The sequence below is a fragment of the Pecten maximus genome, chromosome 9 (genome assembly GCF_902652985.1).
Source record: "Pecten maximus chromosome 9, xPecMax1.1, whole genome shotgun sequence".
NCBI classification, from domain to species: domain Eukaryota; kingdom Metazoa; phylum Mollusca; class Bivalvia; order Pectinida; family Pectinidae; genus Pecten; species Pecten maximus.
In genome coordinates this window covers 25,760,744-25,775,419 of record NC_047023.1, presented here as the reverse complement: position 1 = coordinate 25,775,419, position 14,676 = coordinate 25,760,744, and the positions used below count along the sequence as shown (strand labels likewise).

The window sequence follows — 14,676 nt, the reverse complement described above, 5'->3', positions numbered from 1 at the left end:
TGTTTCGATTGTTGTTTGGCCTCTGGGGTAAAATAATGGACCCATGTTTCATCCATAATAACAAATCTCTGAAAAAAGTTGGCAGGATCATCCTGATTAAGATGAGCACGAAATAATGTGCGCCTAGTGTGCTTCTGATCAACTGTCAGAAGTCTTAGTACCCTTCGGGCCGAAAGCTTTCTCATTGCAAGATCCTCGGTCAGAATGGCATGTATTCTTTCCTGTGAAATGCCTTACTGCCATACTGGCTATATATCTTTATGTGGCTCGTCTGTCAGTCATCCCATTATCATGAACTTTATTGAACATTTCTGGGGTTGCAACATTGACAGGCCTTCGAGGACGGGGGTCATCCTCAAGGCTCTGTCGGCCGCGCTTAAATTCTGCCATCTACCTTTTCACTGTAGCATATGAAGGGGCATCTTTCCCTAGTGTTGCTACCATATCATTATGGATATTCTTAGGTGTTAAACCTTTTTAATGCAAATATTCGATCACTGCTCTTTCACCTATTTTGTTAATTTTGCAAAAGTCGTTTGTCTTGTTTACTTTAGAGTGCTACCTCGTCGATATAAACTAACCAAATGAGACCAGTCATTGGGTACACGGCCCTATATAGTCAGACAATAACAGGACTTAAAAAGAACATCCTTGAGTACCTTCTTCAGTACGAGGTTCACAACATATCAATCATCACTCGTAGACGATATATTTATGTAAATAAGATGGTCTGATTCAGGTAAGCAATTGAATGAGCATTGGTGTTGATAGGTAAAAGATGTATAGTCTCGTCAACAGGAACTTCGCGGATGTATCCAGCGCCACAACCAAGGAGATTTAATGTAATTCCTCGATACTGATAACTCGGTCACCGTCAAATTGTCGATAAACAATGTTATTATTAATGTCATATGGCAGCAAACAAAGTCGAGGTCGCCAACCGTTGAATTAACTGGTTAAGATTCGGTGATCGATTCTCTGTAATCCTCAACAGCTTGGCAATATGTCAGTTTTTTTCCCTGTCATAAATTAAAAAGCTAATTGTGTGCGTTTGATTATTGATAAAGAACCCATTTTTATGACGAGCGTCTTCCTTTTTTGCTTTTGTTTGTTATCGCTATCGAAGGTAAGTACCTCCGACAGATAAATCTTAATGCTGTTTTTTCTCCCTGTCGTTTGTCGTTACTAAATTAGTTTCCGTTTCCCTTCTGTTCCTATTGTATTGTTTTGCTAAGCAAAATTGCAAATGAAAATGATCACACAGTTCTCAGTTAAAAACTTTATTTGAGTATTTTAAATGCGTTTGTTTATTATCATCAAATACATGTACTTTAACGTCGCGGCACTGTATAAATTAAGCATGGTATCGCATTGTAGCATGGAGTATAAATTCAACAAACCCATTGTCTTTCAGACAAACAATATCATCACATATAAATAAGTGTTTCAATCAATCATTTTTATGTGAATTTTGTTGATACCTTAACCGTATCTTACATCAGAGACATGTATATATTTTACAAGAAAAAAAATTACGTGCATTAAAACACCCTCATAGATGTACCGCATGCTTTTTATCTCTGATACAAATAGAGATCGAAATAGATGTGTATTTTTGAGAGGGAAAACAGGTAAATTTTAATAATTCAAAAACATTTATTTTGAATTGATAACATTACTGTCCTATTTTGATTTGTGGTCCTTTGAGATATAGATGAACCTCGTTATCTCAAAGTCAATAGGGTCACGGAAACACTTCGATACATCCCGAGTCTTCGAGGTAACTGGGTATATCTTATAAAGAAACTTTGTTATTGGAACTGATTTTGTACTTCGAGTTAAGCAGGGTTTTCGATTTAGAATAATTTCGAGATAACGATGTTTGACTGTACTTATACAAAAGCTTAAAACACTTTTGATATTGTAGGTTTGTTGATACAATTAGTTACATGTATTAAAATATGGAAAATATTTCATAATAAAACTGTTATAGCTTCTTGACATTCCCGACACATGGTTAAATAAACATGAAAAAATATTAATCGAAGTTAATACAACCACGGATCGATCTCATCAAAAGGCTATAATTGCATAGTATTGCACGATCTTCCATGCGGTACAAACAAATGTACATATACACGTTTCCATGGCATATAGCGAAATAGCTGATTTGAGTTTATATAACCTTACACATGTATCTTCTGTGAACAACTGGATGCTCTATGTACACTATATCTACCTATGGTTCAATCTAGCGTACATCTATTCTGAGCTGTCCATATATATACATGTATAATGAATGAATCAACAGAATGGAAATGATGATATAAGTTAGCGCTGTGACGTCATGTTTAGCGGATATATACAGCCACGTCACATAACATACATAGTACTTAGTCATATTATTCTGAAACAATCTATAAGTTTTCATTAGGGTCTTTATTTTACACTATGACGTCATAAGACAAACCGGGACTTTTCAATACTGTCTACTTATGAAATAGGCAAATTGTAATAGAATTGTATCATTTAGTGATGTTTTGTAAACATGACGTCACCAGTCTGTCTTCGATTTCGTTTTGTCCGCTATTTTTTTTTTATCGTTTTAAATTTCTAGCAAGCGATTTGATGATACGGGATACCATCGACATAATAACAGCAGGTAGTTTAGGCAATGCCGCCGATTCCCTGTGTCGTCAAATATAGCACTTCTTCATTGCGCAGAATCACACCTGTAAGTTGAGCTTTATGATAGCTTTTGGGTATATCAGGTCTAGTGTAACCTCGTCCATCACGTACATCTAATGTAATACGTGTGACAATGCTTATACAAGCAATAGAAAAGTGCTTTTTGAAATCACTGAAATGAACGGATATGACATCAACCACTACTTTGATGATCAGAAAACGAATTTGGATGGATCACATCAACAGAATCGTGACACTAGTTCATCAAACCTCTAACATAATACATTACAATGTCATAGCGCAATCTGTTACTGTGCAACATACATTTTTCGCGTGGTTCTAATTTTCTCTTTTCCGCGAAAAACCAACCACTTAAAATATTTATCTTTGTGAGGAGCTGGTAAAGGAGTTCGTCATATTACAAACGTAAAACCGAGAAAAATTGCCCCTATCCCATTTCCAAATAGCACATTCTGAAAAGGGTAAGCTGCACAGTATTCAGTGCTTTACACCAAAATGTAACCCTGTACAATCCGAACTTTTCTTGGCAAAACAAATGTCTAATATTTGTTCTGTAAAAATAATACGAACAACGCAACCATACAATCTTTTTTGAGAATACAATCATTATTTACATTTACATAAAACACACATATACATGTTTACAGAAATTTACGGGAAACAAGAGGGAAACACGTGTTTAACGGTGCATGTGAGCATTATATCGGAAGTAGGGGTTCATATCCATCTATATAATCACATAAAGTAATGAAAGGTGTTTATTACAATGATATATCACATGTTACACTAAGCAACCGCTGGCAGTGAATCATTGTCGATGATATGACGTCACGTCGCAATGACGATATACTGTTACGTAAGTTACTAGGGCATGCACCATAAACTTGCATGTATACATTCATCATATATATATATATATATATACATATCAGTCCCTTTGACTTATAGAAGCGATACTCAGATCCCCGTTATCAATTTCTCTTAGACACGCCATAGGTTACGGAACACATTTCCTTTATCAATTTTCGCTTGGTGATTGTTAATATTCATTTATCCAATAATTGTTATAGTGACTATAGGTGACTAACGTCCATTTTGTAACTATTGTTAATATCCCTTTTAACCGAAGTTACAGAAGGTGTTTGTATTATACGGCAAATGAGATAAAACAAATTTAACTATGCCGTTAATATAAAAATGAATGGCTTTAATCACCATGTTACGTCGACAATCACATCGTAAACATTAAGGTGACGTATCGTGTTTTGATTTTAACTGCACGTTCGGTTTATATTGAAATTAACATCCGCTTCGTGTCGGTTAATATCATAATTTTGGGGTTCATACATACTTCAAAATAAGTTCAAAATATTCTCAAACAAAGATGACAATTAACAGTACTGACCCGATACTGACCAGAAACGTGACTGGACTTGTCCCATCACAAATACATACACTATAAACAGTAGACATTGCTGTACATATTTCAGCTGATTCAACAGCATAGTACTCTAACACTGATATTTAAAAGCATATAGATATAACAATACAACTATAGCTCTGAGGGCATTAAAGTCAGAATATAGTATCCAATTCTACACACGCAATTGATATACATTCTGTTTACAGTTTCACAACCATTAACAACGCTTTTTCACATTTGGTTGCTATCATTGTAAATGTTCCCAGAGAATTTTTTTGGGGTTTATTTCTATTTCTTTTTTTCGCCTCCGTTCCCGTCTCAAGCATGGATATTTGTATCATTTACGTAGTTCATGCTTGGATCATGTCTATGCAATTTAATACGTAATCTGTCTTTGCAGGTTTATGCCATGTTGCGTCACCAGTTCTGCACGAAACCTCATGCGCTTATGCCTTATATGTCATAATAGTTGCTGCTAAAGTCACGAGTTTATGCAACTTAATTCACTAGCAGTATAGATGTAGACACAATCAACTGACATAAACATTGCCACATTTACCAAACTCATTTAAAATGTCATAAATGTTACACAACAATGGATTGATCACAATAATTGAGGTATAAGGAGGCGAGCATGGCTTTAAAAATATGTTTCCATGGTAACGTATGTAGTTTCGTACGTAGACAATGCCACAAATGAATACGTTACAAATTGTATTTCCCACTCTTCGCCTCATCAGAGATATCTTATTCATATTCCATTCTAAAAAAAATATAGTCTTTATCATCCCTCGTTCATCATCTCTTTGTATCAATGTTTCTCGTGACGACATAACTGACATCAGAACCTTCATACGAATCCAGCTTCCAGACATGATTTGCAGCATAAGTCTTTGTAGTATCCATACCTACAAAGCGTCGTCTTCAGGACCATAATACAGTGCGTGTACTTGTCCTTGCATTCTGTCAAAAAATATTATATTGTAAAACTGACGTCATTTTTAAATATTCTTTATTGTCAAAATGATATGTATGGAATTTTCGAATTATGTATTAATAAAATCGTGTTCATCTTTCAATAGCAAATTATTGCACCATCGTTCATTGTATTGAACTGTAAATTAAAACATTTCCTCATTTTCCAGATTTCGAACATGCTAATGTGTAATCCCATCTGATCAGCTCATTCCCTCATCAATATCATGTCAGAAATACGAATATATCTCCGTATTTCTCTCTGAAGTAATAATAATGATCATACCGCACATCGTCAATATGTTATCTTGTTATCGTTTATGTAAATTTTCATTGGATATATCTGACCGATTTTAAACTATTTAACATGTTGAAAATTCTTATAACAAATATGTAGCCCTATATGAAATGGAGTTGACTTTGACGCATGCGTACCTTGATGTTCCTGTGGAGGAGGTACATATACGTTACACACATCCATATTGCAAGGTTCGGTTGTTTCCGGTTGGACGGTCGGATCACATCCACCTACAGGTCGGTAGTTCCCGTCAAGACATCGCACCTCTCGGGAACGCACGCCATTTCCGCAAGTTACAGAACACTGAATTGGAAGGAAATGAGGTCATATACTATGAAAATACCGTGAAAGGTATCATGTTAAATGGTGTATGTCTAGTTTGTTAGCCTTGTCCTGACGTGTTCCTGTCAGATGTATAACAATAACGTGCGTGCTTCAAATACCTTGTATATGTCATGGATTTTCGTATAATAATTTTATGGTAATATAGCTCTGTCAATAATCCAGAACAAAAACCGCGTTGAGGAATATCCTAATTCTATTCAATTCCTAAATCTAGCTTTGAAAAATCAACCGACACCATTAATGCATTCACCATGTACGTTTTTATCCATATCAAATCGAAAGGGGCTTGGATTATGAATTCGTTATTCATTGGAGCATGCCTAAACTTATCACCAATCTCACAATACTTCGTTGGACGATATATGTGACACCGTTTAGTCATCCAAGTGTATGTTATGTACATAACTTATATCACATCAAAAAGGACAAAAACTATCCTTCACATAGCATTGCTTCAAAATCCTGTATTTGCTTACCTGTCCCCACTCCGACACAAACCACTCCGGCATACATCTAGTCAGCTGACAGGAAGTAGTAGTCTCGGGCTTATCTTGTAAGTCACAATAATAGTCGGAAATGACACTGGCCATCCCATTAGTGTCTTTGCGCACACACACAACTGACCGAGTTTGACTTCCGGTTCCACAGGTAACATTACACTAAGATGAAAATGTTGGTAAGTGATTAATTTTATCTTGTTACTAGGACTTTATAGTATTAAAATCACAAATTTCCTTGCCAATTAAAATAGCAATATAAATAGCTAGTCATTGTTCTTCTATATTTGAAAAGTGAAAACTTAACAATGGCCTGAATCAGTTCTAGGAACGATGAAATAATCGCCTTATGTAGCTGACACGAAATGATGCGTACCTCGTTCCACGGCCCAGTAAACCAGTATGCTCCACACTGCCCTCGTTTCGTACAACTTTTGGACACGGAAGGTTTCATGGAGACGGAACAGGACTGCTCCGAGGTGGCATATCCATCGCGCCTAAGGCACGCGATCTTCCTGGTCTGTGTTCCCGTCCCACAGTCTACTGGACACTGACCGATATAAACATAATAAGAGAATTTACAGTTAGTATATACATGTAGGCAAATACACCTTTGACTAACCGGAAGTTAGGGTGTTTGTACAAAGTTTAACGCCCTCCTAACAGCGTGGTCATATGAGGACGCGTGTCAAGGAAACATCAACTAAAGAAAACAACTCAAAGAAAGAAGGAATGCGATTTCCTGTAAAGCATACGATAAAGAACGGGGAATTTCCAATTGGTTAGGCGATGTGCAATTGAATAAACGACTTACTATCGAATTTTTAAGGACGAATGATTTCACTAGTATATGCTTACCTCGGACCGCCATTGCGTGTAATACCAGTTCGTATCGGAGCTGTCCCCAGCTGGCACATTATTATAACATTCCGACTCTGAGCAGGACGTCGAGGCCACAGGCCGGGGATTATTGTGGCAAGCGCTCTCCACCACCGCTCGGCCGCTCGTTGTCATGCATGTGACCGGTCTGGTCCGCGTCCCTAATCCACAGGTAGTGGAGCACTGAGGAAAACAAATGAACTTAAATTTAATGTCACTTGACCATGTCCATATCAACTACAAATATAAAAATTACGACAAATATCCCATCACAATAGCCATGTAATAGTTAACTTGTTTGGGTTTGAAATATATCCCGCTTTCACCAAGATGAAAGTTTTTTTTCTATCATCGAGTTATTTCCCCTATCTAAGCGGTCATTGTCGAAGCACGTGACCTTGTCAGAGTTAACATGTACTGTACCACAGACCAATCCCCACTCGTCAGACGTTCAATTTAACCCCAACCTTCTAACCTTCATCACAGTCTCGACTTGTTACCTGCGTTGCATGCGTATTTTTGACCCTAGGTTAAATGGTATCTTACCCTTGACCACTGTCCGGCGTTCCACTGATAGCATTCCTCCTGCCTACAACTTTGTACAGCATCCGGTTTAGGGGCATATGCGCAGTTCTCTTGTCTGACCTCAAAGGCGTTGTTTTGGTCCATATACTTGACACACCGGACGTGACGTCTCTTACTACCCGACCCGCAGGTGACGCTACAAGCTGACCAATCAGAAGACTCCCATCTTGCGGGGCTGAAAGGAAAATGAATATATCCTCAATTAAATTTGAGTCTTTGATCTTCAGATTCAAAAATTAACGATGGCGTGTGTGTAATGCTTGGATGACGAGTGCGATATGAACCACATCATATTTACCAAGTAAATGTAAATAAAAAGGTACAAAATGCCTAGAATCGATGTATGAGAGTATAGCCACCTTATTTCGATTCTATTTTGGCCAGTTCTCACCTATCGCTGGGACACGAATTGACGTTGCATGGAACGGCATCCCGGTTTGGTAACGGAATATTCCGACATTTGGACCTTCGGACAGGCGAGCCAAAAGCGGAACATCTCAGGTCAGGTCTCTTGTAGCCTGGAGTTAATAAAGAGTGACGCTTCTTAACGACATATGACAAATACTTTATACACAACAATCACCGTACCTTATAATACAGTAAACACCGAAGTGTTCCAAAGACACAGAAAATGTATAATGAATACCGAGGTGTACCACACATACGACAAACTTTTAGATGAACACCTTTATAATGTAATGTCTATTCTGTAAGTCTATATTCACAAACTTACTAAATATGCCTATGCAATTCCAGATTATCGTTTTTTTTGGTCCAATACCAAACAATAGTATTTTCCTTTAAATTTTAAGCTTCCATATTACATTATTCGAGGCCAGGATGACTAACCTGTGCCGCATGTTCTACTACACTCCGTGTATCCCACAATGCGCCACTGGTATCGTCCGGATATCGCGTCACCGGAGCCTGACACGTAAACAGACTCTTCTGGATTTATAACGATCACATTTTCGTTTGTTCCGACCGTATCCGCTAAAGGTGTATTAACAAATTCGCCGTCACCACTAGTATACCCATTGTTTTGTTGTCCATAATCTTGTTCATTATTTTGTTGTCCATAATCTTGTCCATTATTTTGTTGCCCATTATTCTGATGTCCATAATCTTGTCCATTATTTTGCTGTCCATTATTTTGCTGTCCATTATCTTGTCCATTATTTTGTTGTCCATTATTCTGATGTCCATTATTTTGGCGCTCTTTCATTTTGTCCATAAAATCGAAGCTTTGTGTGTAACCCGGAGTCCTTGTTTCATCATTTGATCCGGACACGATGGAATCAGTTTCTGTACCTTCCTGCTCACTGTTAACCGATTTTACAGTTGGTGCAATTTCCGGTTCCGGCCCTAAAAATGTGTCCTGAACAATGACGGCACCATCTATCTTCACGTCGGTTTCGTTTGTTCCGGATTCGCTTGCATTAAAATCTGCCTTTGAAGTAACTTTCACAACACCATCATTTTCGGATTCTTCGGATTGATCAAACAGGTCGGTGAATGTCGGACTGATATCCTCCAGAGCGTAGGAGTTTAGGGTCGGGATAGGGTCCGTCCGGATTATTGGCTGGGCGTATCTATACATTATTCCACCGTTTTGTCCAAATGCTAAAACCTTGTCAGAATATAAAACAAGGTTTTATTTTAAAGCCAAACAATTGGCACACAGACATCACATTGTATAAAAAAACGCCTTAAATATCTATATTAATTAATTGAACAAATATTGATTAACTAAACAAAATGCTTCATTGTCAATCTATTTCAGTGCGAAAGGTATAGCTACATGTGAAATATTCAAGACGGTCTCATGTGCAATCTCATTTTTCTGGGAATCCTAAAAGACATAAAATAATAATTAGAAAAAAACTTTCATTACCATAATATCAATGTCCTGTGTTGTGGGTCCATCTGAAAGGACGCACTCCCCCGGGCACTTGCGCGTGTACCTCCTGTGGTAATGGAATGTCGTTCCCGCCCCTTTGATCGGTCCCTGACGAGATAGACGCCTGTTACCATTCATAAAGTAAGGACCATCTTTAACCTTTAATGCTGAAAAGGGCAAAACAGGGGCCGATAATCTTAACAATTCAAAGGCTCACACCTTCCCCGGATCGACAAACAACGGGATGTATAGATGGATATGTTGATGAGATTTAAGAAGAGACTTAGCTCGTGTACTTGTTAATTGTCCCAACACTTCTTGAATACATGTAAGACGTGTAAGAAAACAGAGAATATCAATTAAAGTATTTATTTCTTAGAATCATTTAGAATTAAATTATTTCATAAATTAAACAAATCAAATGGGCTGATTCTCTGTTGATATTGATTTCTTAGTTAGATGAAATAGGAGGGTGAACACCACTAATGGCAAGGATCAGTAGTCAGTGTTGTCTATAAAGGAACTATGCAATCAGATGATTCCCTTGTAAACAAATTTAACCAATCAGATCTTACCTATATAGTTTCTGCTTCTCGCCAGCTGTGTAATGTTGATGTATGTTGATCCGATGGGAACGGTCTGTACAAAGCTGTACCCATAACTTAACCTCGGATCGTCCTTGACCCCAATCATGATATCGCATGTAGTTCCGTCTCCACCGCACACCCCACACCTATCCTTAGTCGTGTGTGATCCGGCGATCCCGTCACACCCAAAACGCTATAGAAATGATTAGAGAGAGGTTCTGTATTGATGTGTTTGCTCTGAAAATCGTTGTAACTGACAAAAGTTGCCCAGTCAGGCATGGAATCTTTGTGCGTTAAAGCATGGTAATTGACCTTTTTGTGATTAAATTATCTATCCATATTGACCTTTTAACTGAATTGAGTAATCATACCTCTTTTTTTAAACTTTTGAACGCGTACGTTTCCAGTGTTTATTTTTGAACGTTGCGAGTGTCAACTTTTGAACGTTGTCTCTGTTGTCTAATTAACTGCCACTGTTAACTTTTGAACGTCTCCAGTGTTAAATCTTGAACTTTTTCACTGTTTACTTTGAACGTTGCCACTGTCAACATTTGAACGTTGCCATTGTCAACGTTTGAACGATGCTACTGCTAACTTTTGAACTTTGCCAATGTCAACTTTTGAACATTGTCAATGTTAACTTGTGTACGTTGCCACTGTTAACTTGTGAACGTTGCCACTGTTAACTTGTGTATGTTGCCACTGTTAACTTGTGTACCTTGCCACTGTTAACTTGTGCACGTTGCCACTGTTAACTTGTGTACCTTGCAACTGTTAACTTGTGAACGTTGCCACTGTTAACTTGTGTACGTTGCCACCGTTAACTTGTGTACGATGCCACTGTTAACTTGTGCACGTTGCCACTGTTAACTTGTGTAAGTTGCCACTGTTAACTTGTGTACGTTGCCAGTGTTAACTTGTGAACGTTGCCACTGTTAACTTGTGTACGTTGCCACTGTTAACTTGTGAACGTTGCCACTGTTCACTTGTGTACGTTGCCACTGTTAACTTGTGTACGTTGCCACTGTTAACTTGTGTACGTTGCCATTGTTAACCTGTGTACGTTGCCAGTATTTAATAACAGATACATAAAATGAACACGATAAATTGATGAAAGTACTCAATGGATTTTAACTACCTTACACTCGTAACTTCGCGAATGTGGCACACAAGTCGGGCTCTGTTTGACCTACCTTACACACTCCCTGCACACATATCGCTGACCCGTCCTTTTTGCATATGGTACCATTCGTGATAGGATCGTTGAATGTGTTATAGAAACCATGACCTCTTGCGTGACAGGTCAACTCGCATCTCCCGTCATCTACAACGTTCAAAGATCACGAATTATAAAAAAGAAAAATGAAAAAAAAACTTGTTTATTTCTTATTGTATGACAATAAGAGGAGCATAAATTACTACAAGTAGCACAGTAACAGGACAGTTATCACTTTACAATATATGTTTGATGTGAAATTGGACGTGCGATTCCTTCGATATTGTCCGCGTTAAAGTGATTCAGATACAAATTGATAAAACATGATTTTGCACTTTTTGTGAAACTTTTTTCGGAAAATGTAAAGGGAGACAATCCCTACAAGTTGTGTAATCTTATAAGGGGATGTAACTCACACATCATATACGGGGCCCACCGGTAACGTCCATGGCCAATATCCTCCCCGTCGTGGGAGGAACAGAGCTCTTCTCTCAAGGACGATTGTCCTGGCTGACACGCCTTCAAGGTCAAATCAAAGTGATATATGAGATTTGATACATAGGATATAGGCATGACCTGGAGGACAGGTACATTTGTAATTCATGTAATAAGAAATTTGTGAACTAGTCATGATAGAATAATCTATTCTGTTTTGGACATATCCTTGTGTGTACGGAGAAGTTTTTTATGTTGTTGCTGTAAAAGAAGTTTGGTGGTATCAGGTAACAAAAAAAGTCAGACTCGGCAGTGACCGTATCAGGTAACAAAAAAGTCAGACTCGGCAGTGACCGTAGCAGGGAAAGAAACCAGTCTACTATAATAGTACATTGAGGTGTCACTGCATCTGTTCTTTATATTTGGTTAAGGAGAGAATATAAGGTAAAGCTCCTCTCCTCAAAGAAGTTCCTCAATCATTGTGTAATATATATCATAAATAACCAAGAGACAAAGAAATATACCATACCTGAGTATTACAAACTTTAAACTGAACACGGGGTCCATGGCAGCTGTCAAAAAGGAATGAAGAGGTATATAAAAGTTCAGTTTAAATATTGAATGTAACCCCAAACTACTATTACAACAGTGTATCTTTGTGCAGTGGCGAAAAAGGACACTTTAAATCGATTATGTGAGTCAACTTGTAATACATGTGAAACTTCTCACTCTCATTCCTTGTGTTACAGTTATACAACTGTTCATTGTTTATTTTTACTACATTAAACAAGATAACAAATGTATTATGGTACTGAGTCAGCTGATCACTTACGCGTGATTTTCACGAATGCATGTCCTATCCCGGGTCATGACCCCTGTTCCGCATTGGGCGTTACAACCGGACCACTCGCTCCAGGGGCCCCACCCGTGGTTGTGGTGCAGGTAGTCCTGTAACGAAAGATAATGCCATAGCGGTTATTTCCCTTAGTTCTTAAAGTTAATATTACAAGGCGATTGTTGGCATGTTGGTACAACCTACGATCCAGATAGTGATTAATATACTTTATAAAAAAGGGTCAGTAATTATTTTAAGTATATAAAGTATAAAGTTTAATTGGATGAATCAATTAGACATTTTGTATTTAATAGGAAAGTGATTGTATTACAAAATAGTCAAAGTACAAAGGTGGTCGTTAAATGGAGGTGATAGTACAAAGGTGGTCGTTAAATGGAGGTGATAGTACAAAGGTGGTCGTTAAATGGAGGTGATAGTACAAAAGTGGTCGTTAAATGGAGGTGATAGTACAAAGGTGGTCGTTAAATGGAGGTGATAGTACAAAGGTGGTCGTTAAATGGAGGTGATAGTACAAAGGTGGTCGTTAAATGGAGGTGATAGTACAAAGGTGGTCGTTAAATGGAGGTGATAGTACAAAAGTGGTCGTTTAATTGAGGTGATAGATATTTCAGGTTTTTGTTACAGTCAAAGACATGGTTTACACCACGCATTGATAAACTAAACAAGAGAGCGAACTGTGAAGTCGACATTTTAGAATTTGTCAGTGTGAGAATGTGTCATTGTCTGGAATATTCATGAAATCTTTTCCGTATCGTGATTTTATATAAAAAATCGCTTTTGGTTCCAGCCACTACGTCAGGGCAGCATTGAAAAGAAAGCTCCCAAGACTCGCTTTTATCTTACATAAAACGGAAACTCGCACAAGATCCTGTATTCAGCATCTGGTGCCTTTCTGCTTCTCAGCATGTGACGTAAGAGTGATGATCTATGATGTAATACTGGATGTAAATATACTGCTACGTTACAAATGTTGATATCTAATATTGTTTACAAACCTTCACGAACCTATCATGTATTTATCATACAAATTTAATTGCTTGTCAAAAAAGATATACTGTTAGCATGTCAAACCACAGGCGCGGTGAAATTTTAGGTTAGCCCTCAAAATATTTTTTCCTAAATCCGCAACACAGCGTCTTTTCTTTTCGGACATTTTAATGAGAGTCTTTCAAACAACCCTTTGCGTATTATTCATATCAGCCATCTTAAAAACAATATGATTTTCTTTTGAATTATACCAAGTAGCATGAGTATTAAAAAGTCAATTATGTCTGGAGCGCAATTAGGATGTTTTTATATCGAAGTCCACCGCCAGAGGGAGGCGCAATAGCAAGAATCTGGGTCACGTCCAAGCTTGAAAAGAAATAAGTTGCGATACTGACTGATTACTTCTCCACGGGACACGAGCGATCTAGATCCAGAAGACTGCTTGCACACTCACGGGATGTTTTCGAGTTGGAACGGCTATTATGTCATTAAAAACATTATTCTCACAATATCAAAATCGTATCATCAAGCCATGGACAATTTAAAAATGAAATTGAATCCAGAACGTAAATTATGTCAAGATATGAATAATGCAACGAGTTTTTAAATTATGACGATAAGCAGGACGGTTGATTTTAGGAAACTCCCGTCAAATATTCTCATTCAATATTGTAAAACACGAGATTTTTATGATTGCCTCATGTTAGCTGCCTGAAGTGCAAGTTATAGTGTGGTTCAGTGTCCACCGTCCGTTCAAGACTCCATCGTGAACTTTTGATTCACTTAACGACTTCTTGATAATCAAAAGATCAGGATCAATATATTGGGTCAGTAAATCATGCTTAGAATTGCTAAATTTGTTCAAATAAATGGCCTTGACTTACTTAAAATGTTACAGAGATCAAATGTGTAAACATCATTAAACGACTTCTCAATTATTAAAATGCACTTCTTAGGTTGTGATTCGTTCTAGGTTGTGATACA

At 37.6% G+C, this 14,676-nt stretch overlaps 1 protein-coding gene across 1 annotated transcript in view; it reads right to left on the bottom strand.

Moving 5' to 3' along the window:
- Positions 1-1,264: 1,264 nt before the first annotated feature.
- The window catches only part of LOC117334223 (thrombospondin type-1 domain-containing protein 4-like), a 78,438-nt gene continuing 65,026 nt past the window's right edge, over positions 1,265-14,676 (bottom strand). The window contains exons 3-16 of the mRNA XM_033893715.1: positions 12,682-12,797; positions 12,379-12,421; positions 11,831-11,933; positions 11,392-11,522; positions 10,187-10,391; positions 9,606-9,778; positions 8,561-9,341; positions 8,103-8,229; positions 7,673-7,886; positions 7,106-7,309; positions 6,624-6,797; positions 6,227-6,409; positions 5,543-5,708; positions 1,265-5,095 (exon numbers count right to left, since the gene is read on the bottom strand). Coding sequence (XP_033749606.1) covers positions 4,983-5,095; positions 5,543-5,708; positions 6,227-6,409; positions 6,624-6,797; positions 7,106-7,309; positions 7,673-7,886; positions 8,103-8,229; positions 8,561-9,341; positions 9,606-9,778; positions 10,187-10,391; positions 11,392-11,522; positions 11,831-11,933; positions 12,379-12,421; positions 12,682-12,797 — 2,733 coding nt within the window. The 3' untranslated portion in view covers positions 1,265-4,982. The remainder of the gene's footprint in view (positions 5,096-5,542; positions 5,709-6,226; positions 6,410-6,623; positions 6,798-7,105; positions 7,310-7,672; positions 7,887-8,102; positions 8,230-8,560; positions 9,342-9,605; positions 9,779-10,186; positions 10,392-11,391; positions 11,523-11,830; positions 11,934-12,378; positions 12,422-12,681; positions 12,798-14,676) is intronic.